The sequence below is a fragment of the Rhinolophus hipposideros genome, assembly GCF_964194185.1.
Source record: "Rhinolophus hipposideros genome assembly, chromosome: X".
Lineage (NCBI taxonomy): Eukaryota > Metazoa > Chordata > Mammalia > Chiroptera > Rhinolophidae > Rhinolophus > Rhinolophus hipposideros.
Window position 1 is genome coordinate 109,852,844 of NC_138046.1, and position 14,472 is coordinate 109,867,315.

General features: G+C 39.5%; 1 protein-coding gene across 4 annotated transcripts in view; it reads left to right on the plus strand.

Moving 5' to 3' along the window:
- PCYT1B (phosphate cytidylyltransferase 1B, choline) overlaps positions 1–14,472 on the plus strand; it is a 117,216-nt gene that overhangs the window by 61,465 nt on the left and 41,279 nt on the right. For 3 of the 4 annotated variants that reach the window (XM_081043396.1, XM_081043397.1, XM_081043395.1), the window contains exons 4-5: positions 11,105–11,256; positions 13,675–13,753. The exons of the other annotated variant lie outside the window; for it this stretch is intronic. In XM_081043396.1, the coding sequence (XP_080899522.1) occupies positions 11,105–11,256; positions 13,675–13,753 (231 nt within the window). The remainder of the gene's footprint in view (positions 1–11,104; positions 11,257–13,674; positions 13,754–14,472) is intronic. 4 annotated transcript variants of the gene reach the window in all.

Here is a 14,472-nt window from a genome sequence, read left to right on the forward strand (position 1 = left end):
CCTTATACCATGATCAGTTTTTCTGGCATCACATGAACCAGGCACCATCGACCCTTAGACTTATACTGTGCTAATAAAGGTGCTGGCAAGAGACTGTGTGTCTGTTTTTAAAACTGTTTTGTTATCTTCTGCAAGTTTGAAACTACTTTGCAAATGTTTAAGAGGAACCCATCTGCAGATTTTGCTGAGGATGGTGACCATGTGGGTTATTGAATGGAGTTCTTTCCAGAAGGAAGAGATGATGAAAGGCAAGGGTTACTGAACAAGTCATGCAGAGGGAACCCAACGCAGGTAGAGAACCAATCCCTGGTTCATTTCTCTTTATCTTGAGTGGAAAACCATTTCTTGAGTGAGCACTACCACCTGTAGTCTGGTCCTAAGCTGCTGGGTCCCTGACAAGACCTCTGCAGTGTTTGGGCTTTGGTCATTTTGGTGACTCAAGTTTGTAGGAGTTAGGTGTGGGTCACACTTAACAGGAACACTAGCCACAGTCCTGGGTTATTACACCAAAAGAAAGATCAAAGGACTATGTAGCTTTCAGTACATTCTTATAAATTGGGAGAAAGCAGTAAATTAGTATCAGCAGCTCTCTAGGGCGTTAGGCAACAATGGTTTCACTGAATTACTGAATGACCCGTTCACTTACCAGCTATTTACTGAGCTCCTACCATGTGCCAGGCACGCTTCTGCACACTGAGGGAGCTTCCATGAACAAAGAGACTATGGCCTCAGAGAACTTAGCGTCTGAGAAAGAGGAAGACACTGCCCCGTAAACAAGTAAATGTGTAATAGTGGTACTATGAAGAAATATAAACTAGGGTAAGGGGAAAGTGACTGGTGGGGGGAGGTGGGGTATTTTAGGTAGGGCGGTCAGGAGAGGCCTCTCTGGAGTGTTTGTGCAGAGACCTGAATGAAGTAAGGGCGCATGAAAGCCAGAACATAGAACTTTCTCTATGTAGTGTTCCCACCAGTTAGGACGATAACGTTGGGACAAATGGAAAAGACATGGCAGCTATAGCAATATGATATTTTATTGATTTGTACATCTTAGGGAGGCTTTCCATAAAAAGCACAGATAATTTAATACTCAGAGAAATTCATATGGACAGGAGTTCAAAGCCAAGAATTAAAGCAGAAGAAGAGGAAAAAAAACTCCAACAAGAAATCCGGAACTTAGCAGCCATGGCAAAAGGAGCCACACAGTTATCCTATAACTCTCAAACGCTAGAACTGATAATGCTGCATTAGGAAGAATTCACTTTTCATGCCCTGAGTGCTGAGATGAGTGTTCAAGAGGGTTGCTGCATACGGGACATTGATTAATCTAATGAACAATGTCCTCTATAGCAGGTTTACAAAGAAATGCAGGTATCCCCTCAGTGACTATTACTTGGTTTCTCCGTGGAAGCCAAGAACATATTAAGATTACCATTGAGACCATATCTTTTGGTAGGCGACAGTGACTAGAATATGGATGGGAAATGAAGCAGTACTATAGAAAGCTATAAAGAAGTGGTGTGTAGACTTTTGGGGACAGTGACAGAGTAAGAGTGAAAAACCACAAGCAATATAAACAATAAGTAACAAATAATTTAAATATGTTATTTTCTCCACTGATTTCTTATTCTTATTATTCGATTTAAAATAATTGGATGGCAATACTATGAAATAGTTTTAAACCACTTTTTCTAGTTTCCTAAGGTGAAAGCTGAGATTATTAATTTTAGATCTTTCTTCTAAAATATATACATTCAGTGCTATAAATCTCCCATTAAGCTGTTTTCCCTACATCCCACAAATTTTGATAAGTTGTGTTTTCATTTAGTTCAAAATATTTAAATATTTCTCTTGAGATTTATTCTTTGACCTGTGTGTTATTTAGAAGTGTGTTGTTTAGTCTACAAACATTTAGGGATTTTGCAGCTATCTTTCTGTTATTCATTCCATTATGGTCTGAGATCAGACATTGTATAATTTCTGTTCTTTCAAATTTGTTAAAGTGTGTTTTATGAGTCAGAATGCAGTCCATCTTGGTAAATGTTCTGTGTGAGCTTGAGAAGAATGGGTATTCTGTTGTGGTTGGATGAGTAGTCTGTAGATGTCAATTATAACCAGTTAATTGATGGTAGTGTCCTTATTCATTTTCTGTCTGCTATATCTGTCTATTTCTGGTCTAGTGTTCAAGTCTCCAACTATAAAAGTAAATTCATGTATTTCTCTTTACAGTTCTATCAGGTTTTGCCTCACCTATTTTGTTAGGCACATACACATTAAAGATTACCATGTTTTCTTGGAGTATTGACCCCTTTATTTTATGTAATGCTCCTATTTATCCTCGATAACTTTTCTTGCTCTGAAGCCTGCTGTCTGAAATTAATGTACTTTTCTTTTTATTACTGTTAGCATGCTGTATCTTTCTCAATCCCTTTACTTTTAATGTATCTGTATCTTTATATTTAAAGTGGGTTTCTTGTAGATGACAGTTTGGGTCTTGTTTTTTGATCCACTCTGACAATCTGTCTTTTAACTGGTGAATGTAGACCATTGACGTTCAAAGTGATTATTGATATAGTTGGTTTAAAATCTACCATATTTTTTTCTGTTTTATATTTGTTGCCTTTATTCTTTGTTTCTGCTTTTGTCTTACACACTTTTTTGCCTTTTGTTGTCTTAATTGACCATTTTATATGATTCTGTTTTCTTTCCTTTCTTAGCCTATCATTTATACTTCTTTTTTAACTTTTTAGTGGTTGCCCTAGAGTTTGCAATATACGTTCTAAATTAATCCAAGTCCACTTTCAAATAACACTATACCAGTCGTGCAACTACCTTATAACTAAATATTACTAATTCCTTCCTCCCATCCTTCATATCATTCATTTCACTTATATGTAAATATATATATGTAATACATAATTGAATACATTGTTACTATGATTATTTTGAACAAACTGTTATCTGAATTAAGCATAAGAAAAATAAAAGTTTTTGTTTTATATTACCTTATTTATTCTCTAATGTTCTTTCTTTATGTAGATCCGAATTTCTAACCTATATCATTTTCCTTCTTTCTGAAGAACTTTTTAAACATTTTTTGCAAGGCAGGTCTACTGGAAACAAATTCAGTTTTTGTTTGTCTGAGGCAGTCTTTATTTCTCCTTTTCTTTTAAAGGATAATGTTGCAGGGTACAGAATTCCAGGTGGTAGGCGGGTTGTTTTCTCTCAACACTGTAAATGTTTCATTCCATTCTCTTCTGGCATGTGTTGTTTCTGTGGAGAAGTCCAATGTAATTTTTATCCTTGCTGCTCTATAGGTAAGGTGTTTTTTTCTTCTGGCTTCTTTCTAGATGTTTTCTTTAGCATTCATTTTGTTTGGTGTTCTCTATCAGTTAAATGAGATTTGTGGCTGAATGTATTATTGCTAGAATGAGACATCGTTTAACATTGATTGTATTTCTATTTTTCCTTGTTACAGATGTAAGTGCTGAAATATTATTTTTGTTCACACAATTATTTAGATGGGAAGAGAAGAAGTTTGTTATAGTGATGCCATTCAATTTTTGAACTCCTGAGTTATTTGCTAAATGTCACAAAAATAATTTATTATTGTCATCAAAATAATTGTAATGGTGTAGCAAGTGACAATTTATTAAGATCTTCTTTCAAATTTGTTGCAAGCAATGGATTAGAAATTACCTGACCTTGTTTCCAAGCTATTAGAATCATTTGCTTTCTCCATTTCTGCAAAGTATAACAAAAAGGCTTTACCAAGACTTATCAAATGATTCTAATTATAACCCTTACTCTTTTACTTGAAAGCAACTTATTCAACCAGATATACTCAGAAAGGGTTGGGGAGATGGAAACATTGATTTTATTACACCATTGCAATCCAATTATTTTTTATAAAATGCTTTTATCATTTGCTCAAAACTTAAAAAAAACACACACATAACATTAGGGCTGTAATTTTAGCTTGCTAAATGTGCAGAAAACACCATCTAACCTAACTGGCAAAGCCAGTGTTCATTGTCAAAACTACTGAAAAGCTAGAAACCAAGAAAAAGCCTTTTCAATTCAAATGTATTCATGTATTTCAAGAAGCTTTATAAAAACCACAGAGAAATAAATTATAGAATGCATTGTATAAAATACAGTCAAGATTAAAATTACATAGGTCTGATATGTTACAAATGAGTCAATAAATCAATGTGCTTAATTTATAATAATGCAACATAATTTGTAGATAAAATTACATAATATTTATAAGGAGAGGAGTATGATAAAAAAAGTTATTCCTTCTCTAAATATTGGTGTGTGTATCAAACTCTGGTGTTTGGTTTGGGGAATAATTAAATAAAATCAAATATAAAAATCAGAAATAATTATCTTTATCAGACACCATTGTTATACTTTTCCTATGTATTTAAGGATAGAAAAGGAATATGGTACTAAAAGATAATTTGTCTGGCAGTAGACATTTTTCGTTATGAGGAGGTAGAAAATAGTAAATGTTTTAGAAGCTCTATGGGATCAGGATTATCTGTAAATGGAGTAAAGATTTTATGATGTGAGTTGATAAAATAAATTCTTAACTTCCTTTTTAAATAATGCGTATGAAATATTTTTAAAAATTCACATAAATGTTTTATCCGTGTGTTTATTCCAATGTATTTTGAAAACTTTGATAATTCCAGAAAATATTCCCGTTATATTTCTAAGAAGCAGCCGTAGCAGCCCATACAGCTTTGGCTATTAAAGTGATTTTGCTGTGAATAGCTGGGAAAAATGCTTACTCTTAAATAAAAGAGAAAAGGCATTTTTAGGATTCAATATGAGTATTGAGACTAGCTGGGAAAATGCTTACCCTTAACTACATGAAAAAGCCATTTTTAGCATTCACTGTTTCTTTCCAATGCTCCTTTTGCTTTGAATTCCTGGCTGTCTCTCTCAAGATCCTTGTCCTTTGACAATAGTTGGGAGAAAAAAGAGGCAAAGTTAGGCAAAAATTTGCCTTATTCCCCACACTACCAAATTTCATTTCTAACACACAGCTTCCCCCGTAACAGAAATGTGTGCAAGACAGGGAATTACAGGAAGCTTTTATAGGTTCGTGGTGCTTTGAATAATCATTACAATGAGCTTTCCGTGTGCTTGGCCTTAAGTCTTAACCCCCCGCCCCTTGCAATGCAACAGAATAAGGTTTGGATGGTGCCTTTCTTTTGTAAAGTGAAGTTCGTTTTGGACATAGAGGCTTTTGGGAGCTCATTAATTTTAGGAAAGGGTACCCTTGGAAGTTGAGGATCTGGAAATTAATTCCTTTAAAGCTCCCTGTGCTCAGATACCTTTTGAAAAGTCTTCTTGTGTCGCCAGGGGTATGTGTGCCCTAGTTTGAAGGCCATTACCTTAGACTATCTTTCCTATTACAAACCAACTTAATGGCAGACACTTCTATGGTGAAGAAAGTTAGGGAGCCCCCCTTTTTTTAAGGAGGGCGCAGCTCACAGTGACCCATGCGGGGATCGAACTGGCAACCTTGGTGCTACCAGCACCATGCTCTAATCACCTGAGCTAACCGGCCGCCCCAGGGAGCCCTTTATGAATATTCTGTTCTGTTCCTTGAAAGGCTGGCTCTTGATATTATGTGTGTAGTTAACAAATAAAACACTGTAAGTTGAAAGAAACTGCTATATTAATTGTGGGCCCCCTTACATCTACAATTAAGTTTGTTGTAGGAATTCTCCTGGGTTGAGCAAGGGCTTAGCTCATGAAACTACTCTGGTCCGGGCAAGTTCATGGATAGGTACTTGCTTCAAATACTTGGTATTTGGCAGAAATAATTGATTCAAAGACCAGAAACTGTGATAACTGAAGGTACTACCATCTACTTCTCTACCTCAGGCAGTAACAGACACCATAAACTGCCATGATTTTGCACTGTAATTAAAATACCTGCATTTCTAATTTTTAAGCCTGTAGCCAGTAATAATTTGAAAATTATTTTATGCCAGCTTACATTGTTGGTATTATTTTAGTGAATTAAAACTATCTAGTTGTAATGTTCTTTTTTTCCCATTTTAATTTAAAAGCTCAGTCATTTAAAAATAAGAAATTAAAATTTATGTCATAGAGTTTTTTCCCTAAAAAATTTTTTTAAGGATATGAGTCACCAGTACCCTTCTGCCTCATAGGAGGGGAATTAAAAAAAAACAATAGACATAATACTACTCCTACTATAGTAGACATAAATATTACCTCATAAATGTGGGTTCATGCTCTATTGTATTTTAATTGAAATTAAACAGTCCTCTAAGACTCCATTTTGCCTGACTGGTGGGAAATTCAGTTTCAGCCCTTTTTGGGCTCTCTTCAGCTCCCCAGTGTCAAATAAGATTCCAAATGGTCTACAGAAACAGGAGAGGGGCTTCCAGTCTTCAGCCCAGCACTGTTTTTGCACTGCCCTCATCATCCAGCCTCTAATTATTAGACGGGAGCAGATCCATTTCACCTATGCAAGGTGAGGCACCTGTGCCCAGGTGGAACTCCGGAGCCCAGGGCAGCTTGTCCCTCGTCCCCAGATCTCTCCCTCTGGCCCCTGCTGATTGTGGGCTCTTCAGACCTTTGGACTCTTCCTTGTTTGGAGGAATCTTCTCTCGCTGTCTTCTTTGTTACAGAATTTCCCCAAGGACCTCTGGCTTCTGGGAAACAGTAGCCAGGAGGACAGGCTGTCTACCAGCAAGTTGAACTTCACAGCTTCTATGGCGGAGTTTGTACCAAGAGGCAGGGCCCTTGCTTGGAGTGGCAGCGGCAGGGAAAAGACAGAGCCCAAAACATAAATATTGCCATAAATGCTCCTATATTTCTACTACTATTAATAAATGGCAAACGATACTGGGCATTGCTATCTACTCATACAGATGATCAAATTTAATTATCAAAATGTCACCATGGTGGTTTTTTTTATTATTGGGGAATATTGGGGAACAGTGTGTTTTTCCAGGACCCATGAGCTCCAAGTCAAGTCATTGTTTTCAATCTAGTTGTGGAGGGCGCAGCTCACTGGCCCATGTGGGACTCGAACCGGTGACCTTGGTGTTATGAGCACTGCGCTCTACCCAGCTGAGCCAATCGGCCACCCCAAAAACTTCACCAGGTTTTAAAGACAGGCAACTGTCTTTAAAAGACTTAGAGCATTTGAGTAACTTTTCTAGTAGTAAGTAGCAGAGCTGGGATTAGAAGCTAAATCTGCTGGGCTCCAAAGTTCAACCCCTATGTTATATTTTCTCTCCTGCAAGGAACTGGTAATATACATTTTTTTATTTAAAATGTTTTCTTCAATTACAGTTGACATACAATATTGTATTTGTTTCAGGTTTACAATGCAGCGATTAGACATTTATGTAACTTACAAAGTGATCCCCCTGATTAGTGTAGGGATACCAGTGACATTTTTTTTCGAGCACAGTGAGCTGCCAGGGTAGTTTAGCTGCAGCATGAGATCCCTGATAGCGCAGTGAATTCATCCATGGAACGCCATTGCTTAGAGTTCTCCATCTGGTTGTCAGAGTGCATTTGCCAAGACTCAAGAACAACAGTGCTGCTTTGGCGTAATTAATGTTTAGACAATAACTGGTCAGCGTGTTCAGCTGCTTCTTGAGGCCACCCCTGGGATATGAAAATAGGACCCTATATTGGCATAAACAGGATGTTTGTTTGCTCTGTGCTCTGTTAGGAGACCATTATCTCGGGCATCTCGAAGTTTTACCAAATTGCTCAGGTGCAGGTTCAAAAGGCAGGGGGTGGAATACGGTTCGGCCTAGTTTTGTGCTGTTTAAAATAGAAAATTGATGGACCTGAAATCCATTTCTGCTCAGTATAATTCTTGAGGTAGTGTTTTAGTAAAGTCCTAAAAGAACATTTAAAGTCTTAGATCAATTTGTAAATTGTATAGGTTGGCCCATAAATAATTCCAATTTATGGAGTCAAAGCTAACACAGTCAGTGAATCAATACGTAACATAAAGGTAGTCATTATGGCCCTACTCCCTGCCTCCTCCCCCCGAACAGCTGGGTGTGATGGTTGATTCAAAAATAGGCTGGGCTTTTACTCACGATGTTCATAATATGCTTCAGGGGCTTTCCAATGTTGTATGTATCAGAATCTTCCCTGAAGCTTGTCAGAAATAAAGCTTCCTGGGCCCTACCCCAGACCCACTGTCTTAGTCCATTCAGGGTGCCATAACAAAATACCACAGACTGGGTAGCTTAATAACAGCAGTTTATTTCTCACAGTTCTGGAGTCTGGGAAGTCCAAGGTCAAGGCGCTAACATGATCTCCTTCTGGTGAGGGCCCTCTTCCCAATTCATACCGTGTTTCCCCGAAAATAAGACCTAACCGGAAAATTAGCCCTAGTATGATTTTTCAGGATGACAGCCCCTGAACATAAACCCTAATGCGTCTTTTGGAGCAAAAATTAATATAAGACCCAGTCTTATTTTCGGAGAAACATGGTAGTTTGTGTCTTCTCGCTATTCTCTTACATGGTGGAAGGTGATAGGGAGCCCTCTGGAACTTCTTTTATAAGGCACTTATCCTATTCATGAGAGTTACATCCTCATGACTTTCCAAAGTCCCACCTCCGAATATCACTACCTTGGGAGTTAAGATTTCAATACATGAATTTGAGGCGGGGGGAGACATTCAGACCATAGACATCCACTGAATCAAAATCTTGGGAACTGGAGCCCAGGCATCTTTATATTTAACAAGCTCCTTAGATGATTCTGATACTCATCAAAGTTTTTGAGCCAGCACATGGTTGATGGTGTTTTGGAAATGTGTAAACCACTACACTGTTTTCTCTAATGTATTATATTCTACGTATGTCTATACAGCACCTCAGGAAGTATGTGTAGGAGGTAGATGGGCATACACATGCATATCTAGAGACACACTATTCTCTTATTTGCATGTATGATGTTGAAATGTGCCTGTAGATAAATATACATCTATTATTTTAAATCATAGTAAACACTTATTGAGCATCCATATATATCAGGAAGTATTAATTCATTCAATAAATATTTGTTAAGAGGCCACTATGGGCTATCAGAAGATGAACCAGACAAAAGTCCCTGTCCTCGGGGAGCTTATATTTTAGTAGAGGGTCACCAACCATGAACAAAATTAAGACAATTATATTTTGACAAGTGCCACGGCAAGAAGTAAAGTGGGGAGGGGATGGGGACTGCCAGTGGTGGTGGTGGGATTGCAATTTAGAATAGAGTGGTCGGGGAAGACTTATAGGAAAGGAGAGGGAGTGAGCCCTATGGATATTTGGAGCACAACTGTTCCACGCTTGTGAACAGGAAGTGCAAAGCCCTGATCTACGGAGGAGCATTCCTGGTGGATTCAGGAAACCGCAGGAGGTCAGGGGCTGGGGCGAGATAGGAGACGCAGTCAGAGTCAAGGAGTGGGTGGAGGTGTGGATCTTGTAGGAGCCTGTAGGCCGTGGGAGGACTTTGGCTTTTACTCTGAGGGAGATGGGAGCCTGGGAATGGCAGTCTGACAATCCCAGGTTTTAATGGGATCATTCTGGCCAATGAGAACAAGCTGGTGGGGGTGGGCAAGATCAGAATCAGGAGACCAGTGAGGAGGCCACTGCAGTAATCCATGGGAGAGAATGGTGAATGGGCTGGGAAGGGAGCGGTGAAGGTGGTGAGAAGAACGTGGCTTCTAGCTGCAAGTGAAGGCACAGCCAGCAGTTTTGCTGATGGTTTGGGTGCAGGGTGTGTGAGGGCTGCAATAGGGGGTTCTCCAAGGATGCCGGGTGTGGTGTTGGCTGTCCTGACTCTGTGGCCAGATTTGGTTCTGGATATGGGGCATGATTTGGTTCCAAGAAAATGATATTTTTGTTTTTAAGAAAATACCTCGTACATTTAAAATTTGTAAGTGTATTGTGTATACATAATACCTTAAAGAACAAAACAATCCATCCTGAAAAGCAGTCAGGGTCTGATCCTCTGCTGCATGACCCTTACCAGGATACTGGCAAACGGGCTGTACCCACAATGACTTGTATTCCTGACGTGTAGGAAGGCTCCAGAAAGCTGCCTTTGCCAAGAAAAAATATATATTCTGGAGAAGATGATGAATAATATATATTGTTCCATTTATTTCAAGGCACTTTCCTCAAAAAATCCTTTCTATGGCTAAGAGTGGAGGATATTATCCCCATCTGAGGGTTCAGTAACCCGAGATCTAGAGAGGAGAAGAAATGTGTGAAGGATGGACTCGGCTAGAGTAGATATTCTATTTCAAGACTTTATCCTCTTGACTGTGTGGCTGGCTGTGTAGTGACTAGACCTCAATCCAGGGAACAGAAGTGTGTGTGTGTGCACGCAGACATATGTGCATGCACGTGAATCACACTTGGGTTACTAAGTACAATGAACTAGTAAAGGAATTGGAACTGATGGTTCAAACCTATAATTCAGGCCCCTTGGTTCCTCTCTCCTCTTTCTTCTCTCTCCTCTCTCTCTCTCTGTCTTTCTCCCTTCTCTGTCTCTTCATTTGATCATTTTATTTCTTAATAGTAATTTTCACTGAAGGGTGAGATAGGGAAATAAAAAGACATGAAAGTCACATTAAATCATGTGGAGAATAATGTTAATAAAAGCCACAGTAGAGAATGCAGTTGTAATTAGCCCTGAAATGAAATTCTGAATTGCCGGTGGATTTCTGCTTGCTTCATTTTCCTGATCCTTTGTTCCTGTGAAAAACTGAGTTCAAGGAGCGGCTGGTTGGCTCAGTTGATTAGAGCGCAGTGCTCATAACATCAAGGTCACCAGTTCGATTCCCACATGGGCCAGAGAGCTGCGCCTTCCACAACTAGATTGAGAACTTGACTTGGAGCTGATGGGTCCTGGAAAAACACACTGTTCCCCAATATTCCCCAATAAAAAATTAAAAAACCCACCTGAGTTCAATTATGGTAAGCACCTAGCAAGGCTGAGTTCCTTTTAAAGAAGCCATGTCTGTACTGGGATGGCAGTGAGCAGGGCCTGGGCCAGCTGACAGCACTTAATACTTTTGCCTGTTTTAGTCTGCAGTGATGACCTCACCCACAAATTCAAAGGTTTCACCGTGATGAACGAAGCAGAGAGATATGAAGCTCTCAGACACTGTCGCTATGTAGATGAAGTCATCAGAGATGCTCCATGGACACTCACACCAGAGTTTCTGGAAAAACACAAGGTACTTATTCTTCCATGGTCTCTAAGTAGCAGAATCAGGGAGCCTGGCTCTGCAGCCAATACCCAGAAAGCCCCAAGACTCTTCCAATTTCCTAAAGGGGTAACATCAGGAACCAACATGTGATGGCACTTGATGTAGCACCACTCTTCTGCCCCAGCCTGGGGACTGAGATCCTCTCACTTCTTCAGTGTGGGCTCTGGAGCGAGACCACCAAGGTCCAAGTACAGCCTCTATCCCTTCCTAACCTTGAGCAGAATATTGAACACACTTACCTAAACTGTAAAATGGGCTGATATTGGTGCTTTTCTCATGGGGCTGTTCCTCATGGGATCTAATGAGATCGTCTAAGTGAAACCCTTGGAACACTGGTTGGCCCATAGCAAGAGCTCCAAAAATGTCATCATCGTCATTATTTGTGCTTATAGATTCACAGGCATGATTTTTCATGGAACAGATGAACACACGTCTTATCCAGAAGGGCAAGGGTCAGCCTTTAAGGAAAAAACTTTATACCTATGATTTTGTGACCCTGAGACTCCTACTGATATAAGATTTTTATTAGTTGAAAACATGAGAAATTCTTTTGATCTGCATCAAATTATGTGCTTTGTATCTCCCTACAAGTCCCACATTAGGAGCTATTCTTTCCTTTTATGAACAGTACAAAAAAATAAGATTAAGCTGTTCTAAGAGTTTTCTTTTCTATTTTTAAATTCACAGGACAGAAGAGAATAGAGAATACTGATAAATGTGCATGGGTAATAGCAGAGGGGACAATTTCCCAGCAAGAATAAAAAGAAAAAGGAAGGACTACAATATGATTTACTTTCGGCAATCACTAACACATTTTCACTAAGCATCTATTGTGTATTCAACTTGTGCTAGGCATTGTGGGAAACTCATGATGGTAATGATGGCTGCCACTTACTGAGTATTTACCATGTGCCCAGCACTGTGCTAAGTGTTTTGCTCTTGTACAAATTGCATTCACTTTCATGGCCACCCTGAGAAGTTCTTGTTATTGTTATTATACATTGGAGAGGAGACGGATCTAAGTGTGAGTACTAAGAATAGAATTAATAATAACTAGCATTTATTGAGTACTTACTGTATACCTGTTATTATTTTTAAGCACTTTTACATAATTATATCATTAAATCCAGTGATTCTCAAGTGAGGGAAAGTTTGTCTATAACGGACATTTGGCAATGTCTGGAAACATTTTTGGCTGTCACAACTGGAGGGGTGCTACTGGCATCTAGTGGGTAAATGCCAGGGTGCTGCTAAACATCTTACAGTGCAGAACCGCCCAAAGGAATTACCAGCTCAGAATGCCACTGGTACTGAGGTTGACAAATCCTGATTTAATCTTTGCCGCCAATTTATAACTTACATAGCAAGTAAGTGGTGGGGCAGGAATCATACCCAGGCAAGTTAAACTGCTACTCAAAATTACCTCTTGAGGTGCAGTAAAGATGTGTTATAAAGGCCTTTGAAAGTTAGGCCAGGAGGTTTTACTTGATGTAGTAGGAAACAGGGAACTATTTCAGCAGGTACAAGGATGACAAGAAGAAAATTCTGTTCAAGGAGGATTCCCCCATGTGACAGAAGGATGGCTTGGGAGGAGAGAGTCTGCAGTGAGGAAGGTCAGGTACAAGTTGGTATCAATAATCCAGGTGACAGGACCCTAGAGTAGTATAATAGCGATGGAGAGGAAGTGAGACCAATTCCAAGGTGTTTGGGGGCTAGATGAACTGGGAAAATGGAGGTGCCACTGGAAGCAGGCACCAGTTTTCATGATGAATTAAATTCCAGACAGGTGGATTTTCAATGTGACAGCAAGGGGTGGTGAAAGAGAAAGAGAAAGTTTGGGCAAATCTGACAAGTTTTCCAGTTTCAACAGATTTATGTTCCAACTGAAATAGTAATATGTGGCCTACCTACCTCACAAGGTAGTTGTGAAAATGTGAAACGAGACTAAATTCATTTATCAGACTAAACTCATTTCCACGATATAAGATCTGACTTAAGTGTGAGGGCCTATTGCCATCAGTGGGACAGGAAATGGAGACTTGGGTTCCTCATCATAGCAGGGGTGACTCAAATCTGAAGAATGAATGAATTCTCTGAAGGACAAAGTTTAGAGGCCAAGTGTGGAAAAACAGAAGGCCAAGAAAACCTACTGCCAGAGGTAGGAGAGAAAGAGGGACCAGCAAAGGACAGAAACCAATTTAGTTCCCATTATCTCATGGAAATGGAGAGAGCTGGAAATACCTTTCAGTTAAGGATTCCAATCCACATTATAAACTGCTTATTTCAACTGCTTTATTACTGCTGCTTTGTTTCAAAAAGGCATTTTCAGATCGCAGACATGCACATCCATGCCAGTGGTGATGTCACTCTTTCTCTTTCCAACAGATTGACTTTGTGGCCCATGATGACATTCCATACTCTTCTGCTGGCTCTGATGATGTTTATAAGCATATAAAGGAAGCAGGTGAGGTGTGCTCCTGGGCTCCCCTGTCCACCGTGGCACAATAATCACATTTAATGAGATATCTTCCCTAGTTCTGCAGCGTAGACATATAAGGTATTGGAATTTCAGACATCTCCCAAGTAGCCTCTACAACCCTCTGTTGACATGTGCTAAATGGCACAGACACCAGTTAGGTTACTTATACAGGAATTAACCTAGCCCCACAGTACTCAACCTCCGGTTTGAGGCTAGAGTTTAGAGTTCATCAGACTAAAAATCACAGGACCCTGTTGTTTAAAGGGCAATCATTTTTCTCATTCACAATGAAATTATTTTATACTTCCAAGAAAGTGCCTTCCCGAAGAAGGCAGATAACTGGCTAATTAACAACCTGGACTCCTTGTCTTTGAAGTCAGTTCTGCCGTATGTCATCCTGTCACATGACTGTAATATCTTCAGGTACCACATGCCGACCGAAGCAAGAAAAGAATGGATAAGTATTTGTAGAATCAAGTAAAATATTTTCTTCCTGAAACCGTTAAGTGATGTCGTGGAGGGCAGACATAGTGCCTGAGCTTTGGAAGTTGTCCCATTTGTTGTTAAGCACTTCTGTTAAGGTCAGAGACTCTGGTCAGCTCCAGGGAGTTATTGGGAGGCTGGGAAGAGGTGAGTTTCCTTCTACTACAGGCTCCCTGGAGTTAATTCCTTCATCAAGTTCTCTGTTCCTACTTCTATGCTGC